General features: G+C 41.2%; 1 protein-coding gene across 2 annotated transcripts in view; it reads right to left on the reverse strand.

The window, feature by feature from the left end:
• TSHR (thyroid stimulating hormone receptor) overlaps window positions 1-19,827 on the reverse strand; it is a 68,855-nt gene that overhangs the window by 41,266 nt on the left and 7,762 nt on the right. For both annotated transcript variants that reach the window (XM_080395231.1, XM_080395230.1), the window contains one exon: window positions 1,481-1,552. In XM_080395231.1, the coding sequence (XP_080251357.1) occupies window positions 1,481-1,552 (72 nt within the window). The remainder of the gene's footprint in view (window positions 1-1,480; window positions 1,553-19,827) is intronic.

Here is a 19,827-nt window from a genome sequence, read left to right on the forward strand (position 1 = left end):
GCCCACACGCCGCCCCTGTTGTCCTCTGCTGCTGATGGAGGGCAGCTTGGTGATGTGAGGGGTACTTCAGAAGAGGACATGGAGGAGAAGGTTATCAGAGCCCTGAGCTGGGGCTGGTATGTGCTGGCACTGGGGAGTGGGCAGGCGTGGGAGCACTGTGGTGCAGATGCATGCGAGGCGTGGGCAGCCGTGTAGTGGCACTGGCTGTGGGACAGCAGCGTGCATGGGATGTGACGAGGCGCTGCGCTGCACAGAGGGGACAGCACGCAGGGGAAATGTTGTGCTCCACATGGGGCTGCTGGCAGAGCACGCTGTGCAATGTGGGGATGCTGCTGCCTGTGGAGAAGCTGTGGGAAGAATTGCTCCAGGAGCTACAGGTCAGGTGTCTGTGAGCTACTCATGAATGTGACCCCAAAGCATCATCCTGAGCCCAGGAACAAGGTTCCTTATCCTTGACTTTATCATAAAAATACTGAATAATAAAATAACAACAATACTCAACCTGTCCTAAGTCGGTAGGAAATATGAGGTGAATCCCTTCTACCAAGATTTAATATATATGCAACTTTAAGGGTGTAAACCAGAAATTTCTCTTGCAACTGTATACCCTACAACACTTTTTTTTTTTTTTTTTCAGTGCACTGATGCATTTTTGACAAGAACTAGCTTCTCGTTTCAGCATTTCATTGAAATGCTTTTTGTTCCATTCCCGCGGCAAAGCAGCAGAGGGAAACAATCTCTTCCTCTGGCAATCAAGAATGCATAGATATGCATTCATTTAAGAGAAATGGTAGCTCTAAAATTGTTGTTTAAATAAGGTTCATAAAGAGGACAACTACACTTTCTATTCAGTACAGAGGAAAAGAAGGTCTCAAGACTGTTGACATCAACGAGCAGTGCAGCGCAAGGGTAGCCACTTTCAATGGGACAAATATCGTTGTGAGGCAAATAGGTAGAGGCTTCTGGCTGTGCATTTGTGGGCTGTATCCATGCATGTGTTTACACACAAAGGAAGTGACACAATGAAAGTCCCCCTCACATCACACAAATAATAATGTTGTGGTGAAAGTCCATCCCTAGTCGAGAAATGCCACAGGGTCTCCAATGAAATGAGTTAGAAATAATGCTGGGAGCCGGAAACAAATTTTTAGCCAGGACCAGCAATGGAATATGTTCATTTGTTATGAATGAAACCATTTGTCATATTTTGTGAACTGATAGGAGTGGGGGGTGTGGGGTGTTATAGCCTTATTTACCAAATCTACTTCCATAAATCATCCAAAAATGCCTAGTATGCCTTTCTATATAGCTGGTTCAGGTTATAAGCAATGGGATTGTCACCTGCAGTTCTAAAATGTAAGCAGTGAGATAGCAAAGGTGCAAGAATATTTTCATTTCAGATGTTATACTCAGAATTTTGTAGAAGGAAAGTGATTTTTAATAAAAGAGGCAAAAGAATAATATCAGAAACAGAACTTACATTCTAGAGATGTTGGGGAGATTGGAAAAAGCATCACTTGGAATTGTTCTTAGATGAGTCTCCATAAACCTCCTAGAGAAATAGAAGTTTGGCAGTTAGTGTCCTTTGGTAAATACAATTTAACGTTAAAAATTCCTACACAATTCCAGCTGTGCTCCAATATTTCTGGTTTTATCTTCCCTTTTCCCAACGTTTCCATCTTTGCCTCATTTCTATTCCTGTTTCATTATGTGGCTTGGTTTGCTTGGTGTGCTCCCTCCACCTAAATTACAATCTTCTGCTCTGTCTCTACTAGGAACTCAGTATTCAGTGGCAACGATCGACCTTCCAAAACTCCAGAGCATGAGCAGCAAACATATTTGCCCATTGAATAAATGAAGTATTAAGAATATAAGCACTCTTAATCATTTCAGGCTCCACGAAGGTATTCCATCCCTCATTCAGAGTAAGAAATTCAGGTATACCAGCCAAAATTGAATTACAGCAATTGCATACTGCCTCCACAGAATTCTCCATATACTTTGTAATAAATACAACATTCCTGCTCTCTAAACCTCTGATGGGGGGATGGCATGTACACTGTTGTTTTTTGGCTTAAACCCAGTTAATGACGGACTTCAGGAGAGCATAGAATTATGTATCTCAGCGATCTGTAGGAAGCTGCAGAAAAACAGGCAATATGTAAGGGAGATAGTTATCAAAAGCCAAGTTCTTAACTGAATGAATCTCTAGCAGAATGACTCATCCAAAAAAGGAGAAAATGCTTTGGAAAATTAGCCTATAGTGTCTGTTTAAGTTACAACCTGTCATTGCTAGATGAAGTACTCTTTGGTTTTCCAGTCCATCTGGGAATACACTTATATATTTTATAGTCAATGAATAGTCTGAAGAATAATCAAAACCAAATTACAAACTTTTCCCACAGCTGCTGTTTAAGAACAGCTCAGTAGAAAAGAAATAAACAAATGAGGATGATTTCCTAATTATCATTTCTGTTTCATAATATGAATTATCTGATTATAATAATTATATTTGATTTACACAGACAAAAATATCACCATCTTAAGATTGGTCAAGCTTCGGGAACTTGCATAAAAGAAATAAAAATATCTGTAGAAATTCTGAAAACTTTCATTTTGAGTAAAAATATAAATCAAGAGAATGCACACGCTTATCATCCCAGGGGGAGGCTCTGCCTACTTCCTAACTCCATATACCTATTACAAGAATGAGCAAGGAGAACCTAAAGACTTCTAGTTTTCCAGCAGTGGGCTGATGTTTCTCCTGACCTCAACACACCCAGCTCCTACTGAGACCCAACCAAGGGGGTGTCAGTTGGTCCAAAGGTATACTTGGCTGTTCCCCTGCACCCATAGCACCTTGACACCCCATACCAGTGCTCTCCCATCCTTCTCCCTCCTCTAGCTCATGTTACCACTTTCTTCTGTTACCACAGTCCTAGACAAAATATTTGTACGAAACAGCTGCTTAGTCCAGCACAGCGCACTGATCTTGCCATTGTGTTTCAACATCTGTCCGTATGTCCAGGCCTTTGAGGAAGCTGACAGTGATGACTGAGGAAGTTCTGGTTGCAGAGTTTAACAAGTCTTAACAGAGTGAATGAGGGACCTCGCCAGGCTAGAGAAATGGGCCAACAGGAACCTCACACAGTTCAACAAGGAGAAAGTGCAAAGCTGAGCACCTGGGAGGAAGAGCCCCATGCACCGGTACCTGCTGGGGCCAAGTGGCTGGAAAGCTGCTTGGCAGGAAAGGACCTGGGGTCCTGGTGGACACCAGGTGGAACATGAGCTAGCAGTGTGCCCTTTCTGCAAAGGAGGCTAAAGGTATCTTGGGCTGCATCAGGAGGAGAAAGCAGACCTAAGGCTTCTCTCTGAGACTGTTAGAACTCAGAAGCCAAGAAAAACATAGTTTAAGCCACTTCCAACTGTCCAAGCTCCCTTTTAACCTCTCTTATATCCCTCTGGTCCTCTGTTCACCTGCAAAATTCTGACTCACTCAATAGTTATTTCCCATCACCAATCATTACAGAAGCTAGTACGCATAATTCCATGTTCCAGAAAAGCAAGAATTCAAACACCATCTTATGCCTCTTCTTGACCTGCTCTTAGGTCAGACACTCATGTCTCTCCGTTTTTGTCAGATAACAGAGTCAGACCCATTAATCATGAGCTACGCACGGGCTGAGTGAGCTCACATTAATCTTTTCTTGACATACTTAAGATTTACACATCCCATCAGAAAAGCCTGGAAAATCTGGGTAATATTTATGAAATAATTATACCAAAATTGCTGTATTATGAAATGACTCTGTATTTATAAATTTCTAGACAAGACTCGTAATACCTCAAGAATAACACAGAGAAGAAATGTAGCCTTAAAGGCTATTTTTTCACTGAACAGCTGGTAAATTTATTATATTGGCTGGATGTGGGAGTATCATATTTCTCCCTATCTATCTGCTAGAGTAAAGATATACCAACATTATGCAAATATGACAAAAAAACATATGGGGTACAGGATGTGTTTATAAATGGACTCATAAAGAAAAGAGAGAGTAAAGTATAAATGCAAAGAAATCTTAGGCAGAAGAGAAGAGACAAAAACTTAGTTGCAAGGTGAAACAGCATCCGAGATTGTCACCAAAGCTAAAAGACTCCCAAGTTCCCATAACACACCTATGACATAAAAAACCACGCTAAATAATAGCATGTAGTATATACTGATGAAGTACTTGGTGTTTTTTAGCTGCCATTCTTCAACTACTTGCTGTCTTAACAGGTTGCTGATTACGAGTTCAGATTACGATTACGCAAGAGTCAATGATTTTGCAGCCCATAAAATGGAGTCAATACAACAAGTTTGGGCCAGACTCTTAAGCCAGCCTTTGTGTACAAACACCTGCAAAAGTCCAGTTCTCGCCGAGTTTTAAAAACCTCTGCGCTGATAAATTGCTGCTAATTTTAAGGCACCTCCTAAAGCAATTTTAAACTTTGCAGAAAAAAATATCAGGGCTTCAGTCGCTGTTTGCCAAGTGTGAGTCTGCGGGTAATTATTGGTCGGGGAGCACGAGGCACCAGCAGTGCATAGAAGGCTGTGGCATGGACAGTAACCCTTAGGAGTGGGAAGAAGACAGGCTGAGAAAATTCTCAACCAGAAAGTTCTGTGATGGATCAAAAATGAGAGTAATTTAAACAGACTAGCTTTAGTTTAGCCCAGTCTAACTGCATATAGAGACCACAAGCTTACCAACTGCATTAATACACTCTACAGGCTGCAAAAGCAGCAAGTTTTGGAATTCAAAGCCAGAAATAAAAAAGGCAAGACAGGTCAGAGCTTCCAGCGTGGCAGCTGCTGGCACCAACCATAACATACACTGTGAACTTATGATGAATGATTGAGAATTCATTATCTTAATGGACTGTGATTCTTCCTGTCTTGCATGCATTATATTTTTTCTTTAAAACTGCATGTTTCAATTTGAAATCTAGCAAGTGAGTCCAGTATCCATCCAGCCACAGTATCGTCATGAAGAAAGTAAGCTTTTTCAGAATAGAGGAAAAAAAAATATCGGGAAAATATGCATTAGTTTTCCAAGTAAGAAAAACTGTAAGTATAAGCATTTTAATATTTAATAGGCTCACTTAATATCCTTTCTATATTAAGGCAAAGACATCACATATGAGAATGTTCAATACCATTTAATGAAAACATTGCTTCTGTGCTAACCTGAGTACTACCATTTATTTCTACCTTTATTTTCTCATTCAGATTAAAAGCCTTGATAAAACCTGGGAAAATCTTCAATCTTTATTCTGTAAAATCTTGTAAAAAGAAGAACCCAAAGTCTGAGGTCATTCTCATTACAAACATGCTGTCAGTATTTGCAAAGATACGAATCACATCTTTGTTAAATGAGTTGTTTTAAAAGTAGCAAGAAAATGTTTTCAAAAAACATTTTAAGTTTTATAGGAAGACATCTAGTTTGCATTTCTTAGTCTGATAGGGCAGAATGTAAGTTTGAAGTTTTTTAATTTTTCCTTCTGCTTTGGTATTTACACAGAAGTTTAGCCTGTATGGTCATGAAAGACTCTACATTGCATATATCAGGGAAATGAAACCTGACCCGCTGATAAGGAATATATTAGACTGCTTGTGCAGAACTTTGCATTTCTGTTTTCCTCTGCCCCAAACATCTGTCAACCTGGAACGTAAAGAGTTTCTTGGTCAAAAATCAAGTACTACAGATACTCATCTAACAGCTGAAAAAACTATCACTTTGAGTCCCTTCTATCTTCCCAAACAACCTTTAGCAAAGGCTGTTTCTCAAAATTAGCCTAGTTATTTTCATTAATGAGAAAAAGAAGCATTTTTAAAAAGTATAGGACGACAAAGACTTCAAAATATTTTATATCTGCATAGAAACAACCCTGGTTTTGCCTGACTTAGAAATACAGGTATACATAAGTGGAGATTGGGAAGGGTTTGGACTTAAACATGTTTGCTTTATTTTAATAACCATACAGTATCAATGCACAGAGCATTGCCCAAGCATCTAGTATATAATAATGTCATCTCTCCCTTAAGTGCTGTATTTCTAGCACTGCTAGGCACTGATCCACGATTTGTATTTGTGCTTTGCTGTTCTGTGACAGTTAATCTAGTGGCCTATTTAATGATGCACCACGGAACTCTGGTCTTGGGGTGGCTGGTGCTTATGCTCCCATCAGTTAGGAGCTACCTAACTATGAAGGAACATTTTCATGGCTTCAGTATTAATTAGTCCTATCACTTAAGAGCCATTAAGAGTAGGTAGCTTAAGCCAGGCATAGTTCAATGAAACTAGAATCAGCCCTGTAAACTAAGCAAGTAGCATTAATTGCCATGTAAGTAGTGACGTTAATTGCCTTCAGTATATGCTGTTGTATTACATTCACTTTTTCTTATTTTAGACTGCACTCTAAAAAACCCTATAACTAGAAATCCATTAAAATATGCAATTTACAGATGGCTTAAAACAGAGCAAAAGTAATAATAATAGAAATAAAACCCCATTTCATAAAAATCCATCAATAAATCCAGATTAGAAAAATAGGAGAGAAGCTTTGCCCTTATAGACTACTAACTTTTCATAGAGATTGTACTTCTTGACTATCCATTTAACAGCTCTCTAATGTCAAGCAAAGCCATAATTACATCTCAGAAGCCAGGAGTTCCTCACTTCCACCTGCACATTTAAGTCACAATTGCAGCATAGCTTATTTTTTTCACTGAATGTTAAATACAATTAGGGAAAGACTAGTACCAAGGAGTTACAGCAAAATTCAAGTGACACTGCTTATAATCTGCACAAGAATAGAACCTGGTTTATGACTTTAAAAAGTCAGTGTTAAGCATATAAGGAGGTTAAACTGAAAATGTTGACAGGTGTTTCATTTCTTACAGGTGACCATTTTCAAACATCTGAAATTGCTGAATATAAGAACTACTTAGGAACCAGGACCAGAGAAACATCAAGGGATTTTCCATTTGAGACGTACAGGCAATCTGCGTGCACATGTAACTGCCACAGCCTTTGCCTACTTATGTTTGACTAATTCTTTTCTATTATTGTCTTGTGTTAGAGCAAAAAAAAAAATCCAGGGGAAAATGTAGGAGGTAAACATGCCCTTCAACCACATCTATTCATCTGACAACTAGCACTAACAATATGCACTATGTAGCCAAAATACTACTAGAGCGACAACTTACAGACATAGGTGTGATAGAATTATGAAAATCTAAAGAGAAAGCATTTCTATTGCTCTGGTTTATTTGGTAATCACTTGAAAGCTTTATTTCTCATTGCTGATGAATCCTGACTCAGTGCTGAAGTTCTTAGAATAGCATGAAGGTATATGTAATATATTGTCTAAACTAAACCCATTTATAAAAAGCACTGGTCTTTTAAAAAGAGTTTTACTATTGCATTTAGCTACACACCTCTCAAGTGTTTGGGGTTTGTTGTGGGGTTTGAGGGAGTTTATTTGTTTCCCAAGTATGAGATTCTGTTCATCAAGACAGGGCAGCAGCAGATGGTGTCCTTCTTCCCTGACACCTGTGAGAGATTGGCGGGAGGGAGCATTCCTTCTTTGAACAACACCGAGCATCACAACCTCTTCCCCTCATTCTCCAGTACCCTATACCAAGCCCGGATCAGGCTGAACTGCCATGCCTATCGCCTGAGTTCACACAGCAGAAAAAATGTACAGAACAGAGGGTAAATGAAGAAGTTAAACACTTAGCCTCGGAGTAAGAGATGGGAGCAATTGCACAAGGGCTCTGGTGCACATTAGCAGGTAGATTTAACTGCTATAGTCAAAACTTATTCCTCTGCTGGATGCTGGCAGAAGTGGCTGGACAGTTTGGGTGTTCATTTCTTAGTTCTCCCTCCTCTGGTCTCACCTATATTTGCTTTTCATTAAGGTTCATACTGTATATAAATATGACCTTCATATTCTATGTAAATATTACATTTCAGCAAAATCTAAGAAAACTCCAGCTGTGACTACACATAACAGACAATTCTATGAGGATTTAGCAAGAAGATAGGACAGACTGCAGCGACCAGGCACAGGGCTCGGTCAAACGTGTTGAGCAGCTCCATTTCACACAGATCTGATCTTTTTTATACCTCTTTCTGTCTATTCCTCCTTTGTTCCCCCGATCCCCTTCCCCTGCACAATGCCTTATCAGTTTGCATAGTTTCAACAAGACCCCTCCCACCTCCCCACCGCAGTATCCAGGACCCCCAGGTCTGCATCCCCATCCCTTCTGAAGTCCAGGTTGGCCTCTCTTTGAAGTGATGCCTGCAGTTTCTTGGTAGCCCATCAATTAGCGTGACAGAGCAGGCTGCTTTCTTGTCATTATTGTTTCTCTGTGAGGTCCATGTCTCTATGTTTTGTTTATTGTTGCCCTTTTCCTTAGCTTCCCATTTGACAAGGTCCTTGATCAGATAACCTTAGGGAAGCAGACACTGTCTCCTTCCACATACCCTTACAAGGTAAGTTGTGCGATTGCTCTGCATAGTATGACACAGAATGCTTTTTAATACTTTTACATTTTGCATGTCCGAATCCCTCAAAACACCACACACACACAGAGTTCTTCAACCTACTTCATTTAATCAAGCAATGAAAACTCACCAAATACCTCCCCCATCAGAAAATATGCATTGCAATGCAATTCAAAATATTTGTCTAACTACAACTAAGAAACTATTCACTTAAACTATTTATTCTAATGCCTATTAGATAATTCAGCATTCATGATGCGTTAGATTTCCCAAATCTGCCCAAATTTTCCCAAAGCTTTCTTCAAGCTGTACAAAATATGTAGCACTTAAAGTTCCATTTATTATATATCCTAGATTTTAGCCCAGTATCTCACACTTCTTTACACTTGATTGTTTCACTGCACAACAGCCTACGAAAGAACTCCACCTTACCTACAAATTCAGAAAACAAGTCACTTGTCTTGGATGAGTACAAGGCTTGATGATTTTTATTTCCCCTTTATTGCCTCTTGGACTTCGAATGTACTCACTCGATCCCAGTGCTTCCAGCATCCCTTCTTAGGGATCACTGCTGCACCCAGACCCACCGGCATCATCAGTAACAAGGGACCTGCTGCACCCCAGACCCACTGGCATCGTCAGTAACTAGGGACCTGACCTCCTGCTCCAGCAAACAGCAGAGAAGGAAACCTTGCTCCGTTGCAGCCTGACTGCAGCAATCCCTGTAGCTGCTTTGAAGCCTTAAATAAGGAAGCAAAAAGCATCTAGTAGGCCATGCCAGCACTGACAGGTCATTCATTACCTTTTAGCTGTACCGGGAGGCAAATAGTCAGTGAAAAATCCACATGAAACAAACATTCTCCTCAAATATAAAAGGCTTCACATTTCCTATGTTAAGAAATATATAAACTTATGTCTAACCATATACACATGATTTGAACAACATCCTCAGCAGTATTTGTGATATTACTTCAGCAAAGATGTATTAGGGAAGCAAATATATATAGTTTACGTACTTAGCCTCTTCATTTTATAACATGCTTTAAATTTCTGTCTACAAAACGCAGTACATAAATAGGGGCTACCCAAAGAATTTCGGATTAAAGGGACACGATTTATAATCTGAATCATGGCAATGATACCTGCAAGTATTTTAATGAACCATTGTCCACAGAGGAAAAAAATAATTGACCATCTGTGAAGCAAAGTGAGAAATTTTACATATGAATTTCATCTTTCTGAGAACATTATAACAAGCAATGACCTTTCAGCTTTTATATAGGAGAAATAACCACGACCAGTTAAGATAATGGGTAGAAAAACAATTATTGACACATTAACTCCTAGGGGTTTATATCCAACTAAACCCAACACAAACCAAACTAACTTCAAAATATTACTTTTGTAGGTTATTATTCGGAAATAAACACCTCACAGCCTTTCACTGCTGCAAAAACAGCTGTAAAAACGCATTTTCACATAGCGACACGCATGCTGAGCTTACCAGAAGACGATTACCACCTAGTGTCTGATGCCAGCATTACCGGCGAGGCAGGAGCGAGGGGAAGGCTCACAAAGCAGAGTCACTCTAAAAGTAGGAAATGCCTGCGGAATGTGCTAGAAAACTGCATAGCTACTTTGCTACAATTAACCAGCAACCCAAAAGAACAACATAAAGTATACCGAATCCAAAAGAATAACATCAAAACTGGCCCAGCCCTAAGAAATTCAAGAAATACTCGATCCTTTCAATGTGAAAAGTATGCAGGTCAGCATTTGGGACAAAATAAGGCCTTAGCACTAACACGTCCTCTTGGTACAAACTGAGGTGCATGTGGACACTGTCAGGCAAGAATTCAGGTTGGTCACTTGCTTGTTTATAGCAAACAGAGAACAGCAATCCACAATGGTGGAGCTTGTTCTTGCTCCATTTGTCATCACCCAGGATTTGAGTCAAAACCAAAGACTTGACAGGCTGAACTGGCCCTGCTGGATCTCACCTTCCATTTACCAGCAAAACAGTAGGTTGCTACAGTTGTCTAATAGATTTGTGAACTGCCAGTGCTGGAGAAAGCATGCCCTTTAGATGCCTACAAGGCAGAGGTATTTAATCCTAAATAGCTGAGGTGGCTTGGCTGCTCACGGTTGGGCTGGTGTGCTCTGCGCTGGGTGAGAAGCTGGTGCCAACCCCGGGGCGGTGGGGAACGGGGTCACATCCCGCTGGCGCCGGGCACACGGGGTGTCCCCAGGGCTCCGTGCTGGAGCCACCCCGTTCAGTGTCTGTATCGATGATCTGGGCGAGGGGACCGAGTGCTCCCTCAGCCCCTTTGCAGGTGCCACCAGGCTGGGTGGGAGCGTTGAGCTGCTGGGCGGCAGGGGGCTCTGGGCAGGCCGGGCCGGGGGGCCGAGGCCACCGTGTGGGGTGGGACAGGGCTGGGTGCCGGGCCCCGCGCCGGGGTCACACCAGCCCCAGGCGGCTGCGGGCTGGGGGCAGGGGGCTGGGAAGGGCCCGGCGGGAAGGGGCTGGGGGCGCCGGGCCACAGCCATGGGCAGGAGCCCCCCGCGTGCCCGGGTGGCCCAGGAGGCCAGCAGCGCCCTGGCTGGTGTCCCACACGGCGTGGCCAGCGGGGCCGGGGCAGTGCCCGTCCCCCTGCGCTCGGCACGGGTGAGGCCGCCCCTCGAGCCCTGGGCTCAGCTCTGGGCCCCTCACGGCCAGAGGGACACTGAGGGGCTGGAGCGTGTCCAGAGCCGGGCGGGGGCTGGGGGGGCTCAGCCTGGAGAGGAGGGGGCTGGGGGGGCCCGGTCGCTCCCTGCAGCTGCCTGACAGGGGCTGTGGGCAGGGGGGTCGGTCTCTGCTCCCAGGGAACAAGCGACAGGGCGAGGGGAAATGGCGTCAAGGTGCGCCAGGGCGGGTTTAGATTGGGTAGGGGGGAAATTTCTTCATGGGAAGGGTGGTCAGGCACTGGGACAGGCTGCCCAGGGATGCGGTGGAGTCACCATCCCTGGAGGTGTTTAACAGACAGTGTAGACGTGGTGCTCAGGGATATGGTTTAGTGGTGGCCTTGGCAGCGCCGGGTTAACAGTTGGACTTGATGATCTTAAAGATCTTTTCCAGCCTAAATGATTCTACGATTCTAAGATTACATGATACTGAGAATTGCAAAAAACGTGGTAAGGAAGAATCCTGTGAGGAACTGCACTAACACAGAGAACTGCTGAAAGACACTGGCCTACCAGGCAAAACCATAACAGTACCACTAAAATTTGAAGAAAAAACAAACAGAAAACTCAATAGTGGATTAATGTTTTGCCTAATACACATTTCAGTGCTAAATGAAGGTGGCCATACAAAATGCAAACAACAGAAGTATTTTTTGGGTGTCACACTAAGACAATCACAGTGAAGATAACACTTCAATATGCATTCACAAATTTCTGTGAAAGATTTAATGAAAATAATACCCTTGCAATGACACAGTTGTATATCCTAAGAAATGGCAAGAGATAAATGCTAATTTTAAAGTTGTATTTTAAATAGGTGACTCAGTAAAATCCTGAACTTGATATATCATGAAATCACTTGCCCTCAATTTTCCAAATTTATTTTTCAAATACCAAATATTAGCTCAGACAAAGAAGCAAAGGCCAACAAAATTTAAAAATTTTAAAGGGAAGTGTTGGGGTATTGGTTTTTTTAATGGTGACAAGTCACACTTCAACTTATGCCACCAAAACTGGTCTTTATAAAAACCATACACAACTGCCTTGCATTTGTAAGGTCTTTGTAAGGCCATTGTGTTTAACGTATGAATTTGATACAAATTATTATCTCCATTGATATTTGTCTTTATGTAGAAGCACTGGGACTATTGGTGAACTGTCCTCATTTTAAAGTTGTTTTAAATATTTTCTCCTTACTCAAGGTAAAGTTGAATAGAGAATAATGTTGATAAGACAATAAATTACTGTGTAATTTTACTAATTAACAATAATACTAATATTAATACTAAATATTACTATGTAATATTGACCTTAAAAACCCCCAACCTCTAAAAGTAAGTGAAGTAACTGCTTTTTTGGGGGGGCAAATATGTTTGTAAGCCCTACAAACATACCTATAAAATGATTTCTGAACAAAATTGGGAGCTACCTTTGAAGTTTTCAGTTCACATCAGTTTAAGATATTGCTCATATTCCTCAAAGAAAATTGTTAAGATATTTCATGGTACACAGAGTACCTGTAAACCCAGTATGTAACTGCTGTTCCCGTATCCAATAAGGAGAGCAGAAGTCAACTTAAGTTCGTGGTGAGATGTCACACGTAAATATCGAAACACAGACTTGCAGCCTACTCATTGGGCACATTTCTCACAACTGGAAGATTTTTCCTTGGCCTTTGATAATATCTGGATATTCTGTAGGTAATAATATGAAATGGTTATACTTTCTGAAGTAATTTTTTCATTGTAATTGGTTCATTTTCCAAACAACACTGAGTTGGTTTCATTTGTAAAAGTATTTAACTATTTCTGAAGCCAAAACCAGATTTCAGCTTTCTTAAAATAATGAATTACTTTTCTACCAAACACCATTATACTTATCAAATCCGTTAAAATATCTTATCGATTGTCTTTCAGGTTTATGACTGGAACAGTTTTATGTACATGCTGCAAGATAAAATGATTCCAAAATACTTCATTTTGAAAAGTCTTTACTTTTAATGTTTCCTTTCAAATTTGATGTTATTATATTTACCTACATATTTTGCTTGAAAAGGCATGCTATTACTTCTGTAATCCTGCTGTTGACATACAAAATTCCTGCATGTTGACATACAGTAGGTCCAAAAAATTAGAATGTATTATCCTCTCAGTTAAAGTGAAATGATTTGTTTATAAACACATGGTGAAGCATAGAAAAAACTGTTTTAAGGGGTCTTGAAGTTATTTACAAACTATGCACTGCTTTACTGTACATACACCCAACAACCCAAAGAAGTGACCAGATGAAGAACAGGAACGAGTGACGGTAGGGGACAAGAGAGACCACTGAAAACCAAAATAATATTTTTGAACATTGAATATAAATATTTTTTTTCATTGCCCATCAGTCAGTGTATCAGTAGCATTTTTTGTACATTTGTAACATTTCAATTTCCTGTGTTGTGGCACAGAAATCCAGCAAGCGCTGGGAACTGTACAAGCACAAACTAAAAAGCCACTCCCATTCCCAGTGGAAACAAGCACTACTTCAGTATTCTTTAACTACACACATAGCTTGCTCAACAGAAAAACAGAGGGATTTCAAATAGTTCTTTTGCAGACTCTAAGAAGAGATTAACTTAAATAAGAATACCACACGTCACAAAAGGCACTGGTGATATGGCAGTAGAAACTCACTTTTATCTTTTCCTTGTCTGTAGAGATGACGACTTTTGATCAACTTAATAGCAAAAAAAGGGGTGAGTTAGAAAACACTATTTTTGGAGAAGATTTCGACAGTTGTTTAACAGACTGATTCTGTAAGTGTTACACTCCACTGAATCTTGAATTGCTACTGCAGTCAGTTTTCATTACATTGTTTTCTTTTGACATTAAATTTCCAACCCATTACACTTCAGAAGCACACAACAGCTTTCTCTTGAATTGAGAAACACAGCTTATTGATATAGCTGTAAAAGGCAATAAAAAGCTTAAATTTTACACAATACTGTAACTACTGAGCAATTGTTTAGAGTGTTTTGCAAAAAGTTAATAATAGTATGTTTTCTGATAGTATCAGTTAAGAAGGCAACTTGTCACAAATCTGACTCATACAGATTTTTTATATATTTGCAAAATTGGTAAGTATTTGGTTTTTTCCATAACATGGGTTTACAAAACCTCAAAACGGTATAAAAAAAGTGACTATATTTTGAAAATTGGACTGCCTCAGGAAGTGGTTTTAAAAAAATAATCTAAGTTATCTGCCTTCATCACCGGCTGTGATGGAACATTCCCACACGCAGTTCAGATAGACTACTGTCAAATGCTGACCTGCCAAAGCAGGGGTGAGAATTGTGACATACAGTCTCAGGTCCTCAAAAACCTGAGTCACCTCCCTCGCCCTGCTGGCCATGCCTTTTTTGATGCAGCCCAGGATACAGTTGGCTTTCTGCTCCCTTGTCCCTGAGGGCAGTTTTCCAGGGGGTCCTATTGACTAACTCCTGGAACAGCTGGAAGTTTGCTTCCTAAAGTTCAAGCTGCTGACTCGGCTCTTTGCCTGACCCACATCCCTCAGGACTGCGAACGCCACCCGTGCACAGTCACTGCAGCCCAGGCTGCCTCCACTCCTGACACCTCTGATTAGCTCACTTGCATTGGCCACCAACAGGTCTGGTATCGCGTCCCCTCTGGAGGGGCTCTCTATTACCTGGCTTAAGAAGTTGGCCTCAACATGCTCCAGGATCCTCCTGGGTTGCCTGCAGCTCTCTGTGCCACTTTTCCAGCAGAAGCTGGGGTGGCTGAAGCCCCCCAGCAGGATGAGAGCCTGCGAGCGTGGTGCCTCCTGCAGCTGGAGTCAGGAGGCTTTGTCAGCAGCTGCCCTTGATCGGGTGGCCTGTAGGAGACACCAGCCACAAGGTTCCCTTTGTTGCCTTGGTGTCTAGTGCTTATTCATAACCCTTCAACCTGCTCGTGGCTATTCCTAGAGACAGCATGTTAACTGTACAATTACGTATAGTTCAGAAGAGTTAAACTACCTTGATGGCACAATATGAAAACTCTTTTAACCCTACCTGTCAGTCACAAGTAGTAAGACAGACCGTAAAGAGATTGTCTCTGCTCCAACCTCTTATGCCTATTACTCATATTTTTTCTTTCTTCGATACCTTTCACTGGATCCCCAGCTTTCTATGCTTTACGTCTTTACATAATGGCAAAATTTTCTGGACTCGTGACTACTGAAGATTGAAATTTTGTATTTTTCTGTAGAAATAGTGCAGATTTCTCTTCTGGTTTTGCCTCTTAGCCATGGTGAAAGAATATTTCATGCCTAAATCTTTTTCTGATGACTACTAATAAAAATAATACTTTCCTAAAACACTGGCATACTTTCAGTACAATCGATTCTAAAGGTCTTACAAGTCTCAGCTTGTACCTAAATGTTCTTTATGAAGACCACAATTAATTATTCTGGGCACAAGATCTACCTGGCAGAATGTGGTCCCTCCACTGCCACCCTTCCAAATGCACCATTACCTGGTTCTGTCTGCACGGCAGGAGCATACACTCCAAATATGATAGAGAAGAGCTGTGTTTCTGAATTATCAAGCTATAAATAGCTGCAAAGAAAGTTCAAATGGGACCATGAAATTTCAGAAAGCAGCAGTCAGAAGGGGTTCACTTCCTACAGGGAAAAAGAGTAAGAACAGGCTATAATTGCCAGCTACTGCTGTTTCTAATCAGAGGACCACTAAGTGCCTGTAATTGCTGCTTGCTGCTCAGCAGAGGTCCAGAAGGGAAACTGAATGTTAGGAAGTATTAAACAGACATATAGAACACCACAAAGAAAATTGTTTTGCCACTGGTCATATATATAGATATATATAGCACCTGCAAAAGGAGGTTCAAAGGTACAGAATGACTTGTATACAAAAAATAACCATAGTGGCCACCACTCTGTTTTCCCAGATCCTCCTTTTTGCCTTACTGGAAGATGTGCATGATGTTTGCCTTTTACAGACATCATCAACTTCACTTGATCACCATGATCTTTCAAAGAGCATAGAATGATCTTGTGATGGATCTTGTGATATATGGGATCTATCTGGTCCCATAGATCTCTCTATGTCCAGTCTACTTCTGCTCTTTATCTTCTACTGCAGGTAATGTCTCATTTCCTCCGGCTGTGCTACTAGGTGAAGGGACCTAGGCGGTCTGGGATCAGATGAAAAGAAACCCCACACAACAGTGCAAAGCGTGCTGGTTTTGGCTGGGACAGAGCTAGTTTTCTTCACAGTAACAGCATGGGGCCATGGTTTGGATTTGTGCTGAGGACAGAGCTGGTCCCCGGGGTGCTGCGGTGCCTGCTGAGCAGGGTGACACAGCGCCAGGGGCTGCTCTGCCCCTCCCCTCTCCCCACCGGCGAGCAGGCTGGGGGGCACCAGGAGCTGGGAGGGGGCACAGCCGGGACAGCTGCCCCCACTGAGCCCAGGGGTGTCCCACACCCTGTGGCCTCACGCTCAGCACATACAGCGGGGGGAGGAGAGGGAAGGGGGATGCTCGGGGCGATGGCGTTGGTCTTCCCCAGTCCCCATCACATGTGCTGGAGCCCTGCTGCCCTGGGGATGGCTGAGCACCCCCTTGCCCATGGGAAGTGGTGAATGAATTCCTTGGTTTGCTTTGCTTGTTTGCACGGCCTTTGCTTTATCTATTAAACTGTCTTTATCTTAACCTTCACTTTACCCTTCTGATCCTCTTCCCCAACCCGCTGGGGAGGTGGGGAGTGAGCGAGTGGCTACATAGGGCTGAGTTCCCGACTGAGGTTAAACCACGACAAGAAGGCACTGAAGCCTTCTCCATGTCCTTTGTCAGTAGGTCCCTTGCCCCCCTGCGCGGTGGGCCCACAGTTTCCCTGTTTTTCCTTTCGCTGACCATGCACTTACAGAAGTCCTTCTTGTCACCCTTCACATCCCTTGCTAGTCTCAGCTCCAGCAGAGCTTTGGCTCTCCTAATTTGATCCCTGTATATAAGACTATTCACACCCTGTGCCCTACGTATCTGCTTTTGGTCAACTTTCAGGACAGGATCTTGGTGAGATGGAGATTTCTTGATGACCCAGTACAATACATTAAGTTTTTATGCTCCATGACACTCCAAAGAGTTAGTACACACACTTGTCCCTCAGGAACTAACAAAGCAAGCTGCTTTCAACTCAGAGCCGTTAGTCAGAAAGGAAATGCTCATCAAAATAGACTCCATGTTTAAAATGCAGTTTTCTCCTTACCCATTTAATTGGGGATTTTCCACAAATGGTAACATAAACTAGGACTATATGAAATGTAATTTTCCTGCAGAATGTCTCTGAGTGGTTAAACTCCTCTCCCTTCCTCCACCAGGACTGATACAAGCTGGGCAAAGGGGAAATCTCTGTCACAACCAGAGTGAACAAAATTTAAATACCCAGAAGTCTAGAGCTTAACATAGCTATTAGAAAAATAATTCTATTCCTTCTTGGTGGGTAAATTCAGTTACAAAGAAAAAAATTATTCAAGGACTTCTTCAGAAGCTATCTTCGTTACAGTGTTTTGTCATACCTGGACATTCAACTGAGGCTGAGATTGTCCTGGCGGCAATTTTGAAATTTGTCTAGCCCAGAAGAAAAGGTTTGCTCCCAGTATAATTCTCAACAAATGTACCTATATTGGTTGCGAAATCACAACTCCGAGCAACAGCTTTACCTTTTTTCTGATGGTCAGGAAGAAAAATTGGTATCGTAGATCCACAAAAGGAAAACTTTCACCATTTCCACCAAAATTACGTCCTCTTTTTCTACCTAGCCTTTCTTTCTTGCCATGTTTATATGATTACAGCATTTTTTCAACTTCTTTTTGTTCATTTTCTTGATTTCTGCATGAGTCAGACATGGATTAAAAAGTTGTTGCAGTACAGAGGCTATTCTCCCGCACTGTGAAAATGGTTCAGTATGTCCTGTTTGCACTACAGACCACTTGAACCATGTCCCTTTAAAGAAATCTTTGTATGTTTATCTGGGAATAAGGAGGGAGTTTGATGGGGATCTGTCTAGCTGAGCAGGAATTATAAAACAGCATGCTTTAGTTAATGAATTTCTTTACATTTCAAATGTAAACTAAGAAATTTCCTGCTATTTCATTAGAGAAAAAAAGTGACATCTGGTTTTGTGAGACAAAGAAAGTCTGAGATCATATGTGACAGAAAAAAACCCAGGCCTTAAAAACTCAGAGGCCTTTATAAACAGTCAGAGATACTTTAACATTCAGAAAGATCTCTGAAACCTAATTCTTTGTACATATGACAGACATTAGAAGCACATAGGGAAATGTAAAGAAACATTCATCATAATACTCTTAAGATTCAGCAAAGGACTTTTAAAAATAAAATCACACAGGAACTTCAAAACTGCTTGAATTTCTACTGAAAACACACACAAACAGTAATTTTGGTTTCATATTTGCTTAGCTTAAATGACTTTCATTTATAAATTACTGTTGTGGCAGAGCTCTACCTTAGGCAAAAAAAAACACAACCAGAAATGTGCACATATTATATACATAAATATACAGCTTTCTACAGCCTTCCAGATGCCCATGGTTCTCTATATCAGCCTGCAGTCCTACATTACTTTTGGAGGCAAGAACCATCCCTGTCCTGTCCTTCTACAATGCCCACAGGGTTTTGGTCCACAAATGACAGTAATATAGACAATAAATGAAATAAGGAATGTAACTTGCTTGATTTTTCCTATTTGAGGAATGTAAGGAATGAGCTGGAGTTGACTTGGGGTGATGACCATGCAAGTTAAATACAGCATGAGAAGTGCAACTGGAATGCAAATGGACATTCAAAATGTAACCTCTTTTAAAAGAGGATCCAGAAGAGTACTCACAATCTAGTGGCAGCCTTTCAAAGACTTTTTCTGCCTGTCAGATTGTCTAAAATCTTCAGTGAAGGATGAGGGAAAACAATAAATGCTGGTTCAGATGCTGGTCAGCATCCATGACATTTTTATTAACGGTAACAAAAGCAATGCTGTTTCAGACTGTACAATGCTACAGGTTTAGAATCTTAGATAAACCACCAAAGACAGTGAACATGGTACTGCAGTACTGTGATAAGGCTGATAATATACAACTACATACATCTAAGTTTTGAGGCTGATCAAAGAGAGCACATTCAACAGTTTCTAAGGTAGTATGTTCATTTGTGTCTTTACTTAGATCTTCCTTAACAATTAGTTTTCACTGTTGTTTTCTAGCATGCATAAATGCTATGTAAGCATTTTACACGTTAAAAAGAAGTTTATGCCATTTTCTCATCCCAAAGGAGACACTTCAATACATAGGGAAAACCTACTCTCCCTTAAAGCAAAAAAAAAAAAGTCTAGTTAATTTCCAAGATTGTGACAGTTTGGATAAATAAACTCCAAATAAATTATTGGTTAAAAATAGGAAACAAAAGAGAAGAGTAAAAAAAAGTTCCACAGAGATATGGGTAAGAACTTCCAACTTCCTTAGGCTGTTTAATGTTTATTCATA

Source organism: Falco punctatus (assembly GCF_963210335.1).
Source record: "Falco punctatus genome assembly, chromosome: 7".
Taxonomy (NCBI): Eukaryota; Metazoa; Chordata; class Aves; order Falconiformes; family Falconidae; genus Falco; species Falco punctatus.